The 9,378-nt window shown below is 40.3% G+C and overlaps 1 protein-coding gene across 1 annotated transcript; it reads left to right on the top strand.

Moving 5' to 3' along the window:
- The first annotated feature begins 4,063 nt into the window (after window positions 1-4,063).
- On the top strand, window positions 4,064-5,407 carry LOC131892157 (postacrosomal sheath WW domain-binding protein-like). Its single transcript, XM_059241933.1, has 3 exons — window positions 4,064-4,531; window positions 4,665-4,750; window positions 4,845-5,407. Exons 1-3 carry the CDS (start codon window positions 4,425-4,427, stop codon window positions 5,372-5,374), a joined length of 723 nt encoding a protein of 240 aa, XP_059097916.1. The 5' UTR covers window positions 4,064-4,424; the 3' UTR covers window positions 5,375-5,407.
- The last annotated feature ends 3,971 nt before the right edge of the window (window positions 5,408-9,378 follow it).

Raw genomic sequence — 9,378 nt, 5'->3', positions numbered from 1 at the left:
CCAAAAGCGAACCATTCAACCATTTTAGAGCAAGTAACAAAATCCTTGCCATATTTTGATTGATGTTGCAAGTTATAAAATTAGCACAAACACTTGATAATTAGGAAGAAGAACTTTGGACGAATAATGTCATCTGACTCTTTTTATTTCCTTCTTGATTCGATTTTAGTTTAATGAAAGGAGAAAACGACGAATTAAAATTCGATCACTCTGTTCCTAGATCTGTGATTTCTAAATTGATTGCGGACTTTTGTTTATTGATACCAAGAATGTGATTCGATGGAAAATGTGTGATGTATGAGCATGTAAAACAGTAGATGTCAAGAGTAGTGTAAATCTAGGTTTACTGAAAAAGGATGTTTCCGTCTTTTTGCTATTACTTTTTGGCCCTTTAAAATAAAATATCGTTAACACAAGATGCCATAAAAATTGGCGCTTACATAAGTAATGGCTTTCTAAAATTTGAAGCGGTCATCTGTCTCCAATTTCTCGTTCTCTCTATTCAAATGCATGGGATTAATTTTAGTCTGGTTTATGGTTTGATTTTTCTAACTCGAAACTGGCAAATAGCAAAAGTGACGCGAGGAATCAACATTGATGGCAGAAATTAACCGATTACGTGTCATTTGAGAAGTAGTTGCCTGCATAACTCTAAAGCTTACGTTTTACCTGTTTTGCAAACGCCCTCCTTGTACTCTTCGTGTTGGCCACCAATAATCAATGCCCACCTATGATATCAAAACAACAAACGATTCTTTTCATGAACATTTCCAAACTATTCATATTGTAATGAGCGGGCAATATGTCACCAACGCATAAACAAATTTTGAAAAAAGTCAGGACATTTTACTGTGAGATGTGAAAAAACAGCCGTCGGATTATTCCAAACTGTCTAAATGGACCCAACATGATGCACAATCTTGAGCTTGGAGAGGGAATCCTGTGGTTCTATTCAATTGGGCTGGCGGCAAATCACGTAATGTTTCTCAGGGCTTCCGTTCCATCCAAGTTTTTCACTTTCACTCCATTTCCCCCTCGGGAGCTCTGGGGTCGTCCCAAGATTCTGGGATGAGTTGGGTGGAAAGTCCATTGGGCGTGTGCTAATTGTTATCCAAGAAGGTTCCAGAGCACTGTTGAAACAACTGCAATGGTCTTGAAAGGAATTGGAAATTGGTGATGTTGTGTTCCAATCAAGGTGCCAAGGGTCCCAAAGTCAAGATAGCGAGCGTATCATCAAGCGAGTTCTCAATCCGATTTCCTTTCTTGCCCTCAATTTACTCGTGAGCGAGGAAAAGCTGATTTTTGATCCATTCCTTACATCCAATCATAGAACACACATATTTGGGCACACCTTTTCGCTTGGAATCCTTTTGGCACAGTTGCTTTTATGTCGAATTAGTTACACCAGACCACACTCTGCGTCATGTTTTAATCTCACAAATGCCGAAATATATTTGTTTCTAAACAATCTTCTTTCTACCCTCTTTTCATTTTTGGGACGCAAAAGAGAATGCATAGCGTTATAAGAGGTTGCGAGCAACTTTTGAACGCAACCTTCCTTACCAAATCAAAGTAATGGTGAATAACTCTTAGCCGCTGGACAATTTAAAGACATTAAAAAGTGCTCTCTTTTTCAATACAAAGTTCTCTCTCTGCGAATAGTATTGCACCTAAATTTGGCCCTTCTACTGGGCCCATCTTTGGTTTTTGAACCTAATTTAGCACAATCAATCTAACTAGCTCCTGGATCGAACTTGGAAGACCCTCAAAGAAGAGATGAGCTTTGGCGCCAAATGGAAGGAACGGTCCCAAATCATGTCCCTAAATTGGATCACACCTAAAGTGGGAACATGATAGAAAGTGTATATAAAGACAGGGATCCATTTGGAACCCGTCTGCCACGGCCCCAAAACATGTGCAACGCAATCTATTTTCTCCGAACTACTTATATTTGATCTTGATAAACAGCATAAAGATGACTCTGGATGCTATGGATAAGTCAAGGATTGCAAACGCAATCGTGGTTGAGGAGGTATCCAATTGGAATGTGTCTCTGGGATTCTGGACGATGCACCTGAAAGAACTTTCTGTCTTGGTTTGGCGCCACATGGTGTGAATAAGAAAAAAAAATATTACTACAACAAGTCATAGATTTTCGAGACTGGAATGAGTTTTTCTGCCATTGCTAAGGCTTTGGCGTTTGGTTGTCCCCCATGAACATGCCTTTGAAAAAATGCAATTTAAGCCAAAATTATCATATTTTTTTTTAGATATGAGCAAAGTGCGAAAAAGAGCTGAGAATATTTGAAAAAGAATAAAAATGCGCAAAGGATAGGCTTGCTGGGGTACCGTATTTGTAGAGCATCCGCTTTCCAGTTTGCGAATCATGGTTTGATCCCAGGCATGCCAAGTCCAAGGTTCTTTGCGGTAGATAAATTACAGCATGAGTTGCTGCTTTAAAAGCTTAAATGGGCAAACCTGCGGTCATTCCTGAGGGTGAGATAATAATTCATGTTGGCTATGACGACAAAGCAGGAACATTCCTCAATTGGGACACCTAAAATCAGATGGCAGGCCAAGCAAGAGAGATGTCATCTGACTTCGTAACAAACAAAACAAGCGCAAAAAGGTGTTCATCTGCAAAAAAAAGTCCTTATAATGCAAAAAGATACTATGGGGAAATGGTTGGGCTTTGCCTCTTTATTGCATTTTCATCTGTTGCAAAGTCTAACCACCCAGCTGTATTTATGTAGTACACAATCCATTGAGTTTACAAAACAATGACATTATTTCACTTACAATGTTCAACATTAGGACACATTTTTAATTCATGCAGATGTCATGGTAAACAAATGATTCTTTCTGGAGTCTCTTGTTTTTGCTCCTGTGGGTGCTTTTGTTCACAAAACAATTTTGGGTTAAATCAAACCCATGACTGCAAGTGCAGCTCAACTGGAAATCTCTACTTCTTGCAGACTTTCCCAAACCAAAGAAGGAAGTTGAATTTGATGCTCACATCTGCTGGTAGACCAAATCACATCCTTTGCAGCATTTGCTGAAAGGTTTTTCCAGGTTTTGACTTTTTTAGGTCTACTCATGAATTAGATTATGATTTGAACTCTTTCACATTTTTATCTGATCTTTTTTTCACGTGAAGTTAAGCCTTGAACAGTAAGAGACTTCTGATTTTTTTCTGCAAGAGAGAGTGATTAGAGTAAAAAAGTGCAAAAAGTAAAACTATTTGTTTTGGTTGCAAGATCCGTACAATCCAAACTAGATGAAGCTAGAGCTTTTGTAATCAGGATTTTACAGATTTTATCAATATGCAAAGAAGAATTGGTATGCCATCAATATGCAAAGAGTGTCAGATAATCTAAAAAAGTGATTAAGAACAATCTGAAATTTTATCATCTGTTTTTGTCCACTGTTCCATTTGCCTTTTTCATGAGTGCAATCAGCAAGAGTACATTGCTTTTTTAAGACAGCATGATATCTTTTTCTACTAATTTTTAAACAAAGTTGAAGTTTTATTAAATCACTTTAAGATTTCTAAGAATTAAATGACATCATTTGGGACTTCTCACAATTTTTCAACCCCTGAATAATTTCAAGCTGCCATAACACAAAGTGTTGCAATTGGTCTTAGAAGGCCACATTTAATTAAGATAATACTGCAGATCAGCACATACCTCCAAAAACTTCAGATCTGTCAGATCTGCAACATGCAAAGCCAAAGCTCAATTTGTACACATCATCTAACCTTTCATATCACTGAAAATCCATGGACACCTCGTCGTTCTGAAATGAAATGACGGCGATTAGTACGCATTTCGTTGGTTGGTTAGCCGATAGGGAGCAAGCATGTACGTAACATGCTCTGTTCTGTATCCAGTATATGCGGTCTATTTTTCCCAGATGTTGTCGCATCCATTCAACCTACTTGCTCCGAGCCAAGTGCGTCACTTATCATGGGAATCGATCGGGTTGAGAAATAATAACAACCTTAAAACAGTTTCTAAGCAATTCAAACTTACTTACACAATATAAATGGCTTCTCGGAGAATCAATGTTAACTTATGATGACCAAGCTAATGTTTCCGTTTGAAGGAGGAATGTGGCAATCAGGCCACGGTTTTGAGATGCTGTTTGTATTGTACATCTTTTTAAATAGCAGAATCTATGGAGTGGCCTTGAAATGAGACTCGGGAATGGTTTCTTGCGCTCCTCGCGGTACTATTTACGTAAGTGCAGACAGATGGTTCCAAACAGATTTTTCCTTTCCCAAGTCAGTTTTGACGAATCTACTCGCGTCTCATGTTGTGCTTGAAAATCCAAGGAGCAATTAAGACTACATGTGCATGACTGCGTTTAATCCAATTCGGTGATAGTGAGACACTTGAAATTTAGCAATAAAATTAGTCATCATGTGGAACAGATTGAGACTTTTCATCCTTGGCTCGTCATTGGGAGTGTCTCAAGGAATGGGTGAGGCTATCAAAGACTTGTTAGCCAAACAAGACCTAGAAGGAAGGTGAGACGGCAAAATCTAAGCGGTAGTCTTGCGGGTCAAGTATTGAAAAATAGGGATTGAAAGTGAAAGAAGAGTTAGTATGAGTGAACTTTGAGTGAATGAAGAAACGCATTCTATTCTCCTTATCTTGCAGGATCTTTTCGTTTACCACGGGCGATATCACTTGGAATCTTTTTCCCATTGTGCTCATAATTGGTCTCCTCTACCTCATCAGAGTAGGTAAGCAAGGTTATCAAGGGTTTGAGTTTGAACACGCAGCTTTTTTCTATGTTTTATTGACTGCAAAGAGATATAACCTTCGTTGTTATTTTAGGATTTTTGTTGGAAGGAAAGGATGACTCATCCTCTGGTTATGGAGACTCCAGTGGCTCTGGTTATGGAGCGCCCTCTTCTGGTTATGGAGCACCTTCTGAAAGCTACGGAGCACCTGCTCCCAGTTATGGAGCACCCTCAGAAAGTTATGGTGCGCCTGCTCCAAGTTACAATGCACCAACTCCAAGCTACGGAGCACCAGCTTCCAGTTTTGGAGGAGGGTCGCTTTCATCGGGATATACGCCACCTAGTGGAAATTCAGGTGGTTCCATTACTTATGGTGGTTCTCCCCAAGATTCTGCCTTCCTAGCCCCTCCAGTGCAATCGGGATACTCGAGTGGTAACTCGGCCAACAGTGTGGCCAACTTTGGAACTCCTTCCGGGGTTCAGGCTGGATACTCCGGAAACTTTGGATCCTTGTCAAGAGAAGATATCCTTCAGTTTGCACTCCAAGATTTATTGGGATACAACTCGGAGGAAAACCAAGACCCATATGTGTATTCAAGTCGGGAGTTCCCAGACTCCACATGATGCCTGTATGGGTTTGTAGCGAATAAAAATGTCCTCTTAGTAAGAACTTTATTATGGGATAGAGCCTGCAAGAGCTTTGCAAATCCACATCTAACGGCACAACAAACCAATAAAGTCATTTTGGACTTTATCTTAACCCCACGCTGATCCCCTCAAAAGTCCCTAAATTCCATCTCCTGACAGCATCCTTTGTTCCAATGAGAAAGTCCTTCCATATCCTCGTCACCCTTTGAGGCCATTTCTCTTCTCATTGTAGAAGTACTAAATCGTGATCAGAAAGTGGACGAGGAATCCGGTAGTATTATCGTCACTCCCAAGTAGTTTGAACTCAAGTTGACATGACCAAATTATTTTATATTACACTGATCCCTTTTCCAAAACGAGAAAATAGAATCATCCTAAGCCCCCTGGAGAGAACAAGGCTGGATTTTCCACAGGAAACAAGGGGGCCAAACTTCCAACTTCTGCTAAGATCCTCCGCTCAACATGCTTTTCGCCACAGATTGGAAAACCATTCAAAATGTGTACCGTATAACTGTATCGATCTCAAGGACGTTGAGTGATGAATGGCCAAATTTATTTTTGGTCTCTTTGTCATTTGTCTTGCAAACCTTCACACATAGTAAGGATCAATAACCATGAAGCTGACTACCAATTGAGTGTGTGGTTAAAGCAAGCATGGTGCAAATATGAATCATTGTGTTGTAGGTTGAAGCAAGGCAACGGGATGTGCTGTTCAATTTTATGGGGAAACTTATCCTTTGAGAAAGTCCTCTGTGAGCTCGACGCTTTTGAAGGGGAGGGTACCATTCCCTAGGGGAGCCAATGATATTCAGATGTGAGCGCAATAATAGAGACATTTGAACCAGGAATGCGAACAGATTTTGGTGCTGTCACTTTTGAACATGGTCTCCTTTTCCAGACTACTCTGCAAAGGAGACTAGCGATTTGCTATGGTTGTGTTCGAGATGGGTGGATTATTTTTGGTTTGAATTCTTGGAGAGCCCTCGCTGAAGTGAACCAGATGGTCCATGTGCACTGTTCGTAAGTGAACTGGGATCTCGCCTCAATTCCCATGTGAGGCGCCAGGAATATTGGTTAACCAACGAGGGAAACTAGACAAGATCAAATTTGTCTCAATTTCATGAAATTCAATTTTCCCCCATCCCGTCCTGTTAACCTTACGGCATATGGCAACACTAGTAAAATTGACCAACCAAAACCCCACACAATATCCTCTTCAGGACTTACCTCCCAAAAACTCAAAATGTTCAATTTGATATTACTGGTAGATTTCGGATAGATACAAGGCATGTTTGTTGCAACATTTTTATGCACACGTTATTAGAATGAATTAGAATTTATGTTTCGTTCCGATGAAGGCAATAGTTGATAACAAATTAATTGGTAATTGGAGTTTTAGTTATTTCTGTCTAATAGATTATTTAACTTTATTGGACTTACTTTTAAACAGTTTTCAATGAAATATACATCAATTTTCCCACAATTGGCGCAAGTTCTTGTATTTTCATTTTTGACAGCATCTGCTTTGTTTTTGATATTTAAGGGGTAAATGTGATGATGAGTTTAAGAGTTGAATCACTTTTGTTTAGTGATTAGCAGATTATTGGCTTATCCTTCCTATTGTATGCAAACACTTTGTCCCCATTTTTCAACTTAAAAAAATGAAAATGTCGTTTGAATCTGACGCTTTTTTCTGACCACTTCCCCTTTTTTAGTTTGATATCGTTGCTCCGAAGTCTGTCTGGTTTCAGTGTTGCCATTGTTGCTTCCCTTCTGCGACCATTGCATTTCCTGAGTTTCGAAAGTGTCATTTTTCCTAGTGGTGCCACCTGAAAACTGAAGGAAACTGCCTCGATCCAGCTACAACCATAGGGTTCTTCTATCAAGTTATTATCACACAAGCCACTTGATCACGGCGGTCCTGTCAAGGGAATGAAAATGAATGCACCACCCCATGTATGTTCGAAAATGTCGTATACCCAAATGAAAGGCGGTTGCTCCTCGAACATGGAAATAGAAAGAGAGAGAGAGAGTAAGTAATTCATTAGAGGGTGGGCTTTAGGCTCATCCGAGTAATTGGAATTATTCTTTGACAGTTCCAGTTTTGACAGCCAGCTCTTAAGTTTGAGACCGTGCACACACATAGTACATGAATGCACGACGATATTAGGGGAGGGAAGACGGATCTGGAATCCATTTCCATGAGGCATCTATGCATAATTGATGGGTTTCCAATACAATTTTGGTTGGCAGTTTCAATTCGAAACTTCTTGGGCGGGAAGAACGAGAATTGCTCGAATGAACTCGCTTCACTGGCAAAAATGTGTTTTGGTCACCATTTGAAGATCCAAGCTTTAGAATCTGTACACGAATCCCTAAATGATATTGAAGCGTATTTTTGGGGAAATAGTTTCAAAAATGGTATTCAACCTCAAAGAATAACGCATGGTCAAACCTTTAATCACTGAAGATGTCCAGTGTCAGATGAAGATTTGATATCCCAGGCTTTTCTAAAAGAAAGAAATAACCAGCAAAATTTTCAAAACATTTGAAGTAACAAAAAAAAACCGGCAAACCTGACAGAAGTGATCAAAACTAATTCTTTATCTTCACGTGCTACATACAGAGATACAACAATGTTCAGGTATGTCAAAAAAATCGATAGGTCAGATGGATCACATTGGTTCAAAGCCCACTTGTTTCAAAACTGGAATTAAAACAGCTTATTGGCATTTTACCAGTGATCCATCATCATTTTCAAGAATACTCTTTCAATTACGAAGTTTATGATGGTGTTCCTCATAATTTCCATTCCCCACTCAACCAGATGAATCCATATGATTAAATTGAAATATGCCCTCGTGCTTCAAGCGAGAGAGAGAGAGAGAGAGAACAAACTCTGATGGAGAAGGAGGGAAAAAAAGTTCCCGTCGTTCCATGATGTACTCGTACAAGGGAACTTTCTAAATTTGATCGGAGTTAATGTGACAGCTTCAGCCATATCTTGTGACGAATAAGATATTTTTCTCCCCTCAAGTTCCCTGAACTTTTCCAGCTTGTAAAAGGGTCGGATTCCTCTCTACTCATAACTTTGCAGGAATTCAATTTGCATTTACGACTTTACAGTCACCTTCTCGGTGGCATGTTTTTTCGTCTGCCTCTCTTGTGGGTTGTAACGAAACGGAGCACATTATCAACCTCGATTGGGCTCATTCTCCCTTTTGTGGCGCCCTCAGCGAAACTGGATCTCGCATCATTGGCAAGGATTTCATTGTTCGAACCCAACCCCCCAAAAAACATGAACAACTACAACTAGCATTTATCTCCAATGGTCCAATGAACACGCCTTGTAGCTCCAGGGTTGCCATGTTGGCACTCTCAATGTTTTCCGTGAGAGTCTAATAGATAAGGGCGAGCTCAGCTGACCGTCATTGTATTGAAAACCTGGATGGCTTTCGTAAAGGTCCCAAAGAACCGAGGTTTCATGGCAGAGCAGCCCTGGAGTAGGAAAATCTATTTGCTTCATCTTGAGTTCCTTGGGATGGGGTCCCCCCCCACTTTATCTTTGTAGTGGCAGGCATGTTGTTTGCCTTTTATACCGGGTGTAATTGACCAATAACACCCTGGGAGTGCTTGGACCCACCAATGAGGAGGCCAGTCTCCGGGCCATCAGCCAATGAGGGCGCAGATAATCAACCGGATATGGGCTCATTTGAGCTACAGAACTTCCGGTGGAAGAACATGGCGGCATGAAAGACCAGCCAACCACTGGAGAAGAAGAGTCAGTCCTCTTCCCATGGCCTTATTTCACAATGGGAACTCTCTCTTTCTCTTTCTCTCTCTCTCTCTCTCCCTCTTTCTTTCTTTCTTTCTTTCTATCTTTCTTTCTCCTTCGAGCTCGTTCGGTCTCAACTTCGAGAGAACTAATCGTTTGGAAAAGCTCGCCTTCACTAGACACATCCACAGTTTTAGAGACCACT

Source organism: Tigriopus californicus, chromosome 12 (genome assembly GCF_007210705.1).
Source record: "Tigriopus californicus strain San Diego chromosome 12, Tcal_SD_v2.1, whole genome shotgun sequence".
Lineage (NCBI taxonomy): Eukaryota > Metazoa > Arthropoda > Copepoda > Harpacticoida > Harpacticidae > Tigriopus > Tigriopus californicus.
The sequence above is the reverse complement of the archived record's forward strand: the minus strand, read 5'-3'. Positions and strand labels throughout refer to the sequence as shown.

Excerpts from the sequence above, each read along its gene's own strand:
- LOC131892157 (XM_059241933.1), top strand. The coding sequence starts at position 4,425 with ATGTGGAACAGATTGAGACTTTTCATCCTTGGCTCGTCATTGGGAGTG. Across the intron at positions 4,532-4,664 it reads AAACAAGACCTAGAAGGAAG|GATCTTTTCGTTTACCACGG; the intron begins GTGAGACGGCAA and ends CTTATCTTGCAG. Across the intron at positions 4,751-4,844 it reads CCTCTACCTCATCAGAGTAG|GATTTTTGTTGGAAGGAAAG; the intron begins GTAAGCAAGGTT and ends TTGTTATTTTAG.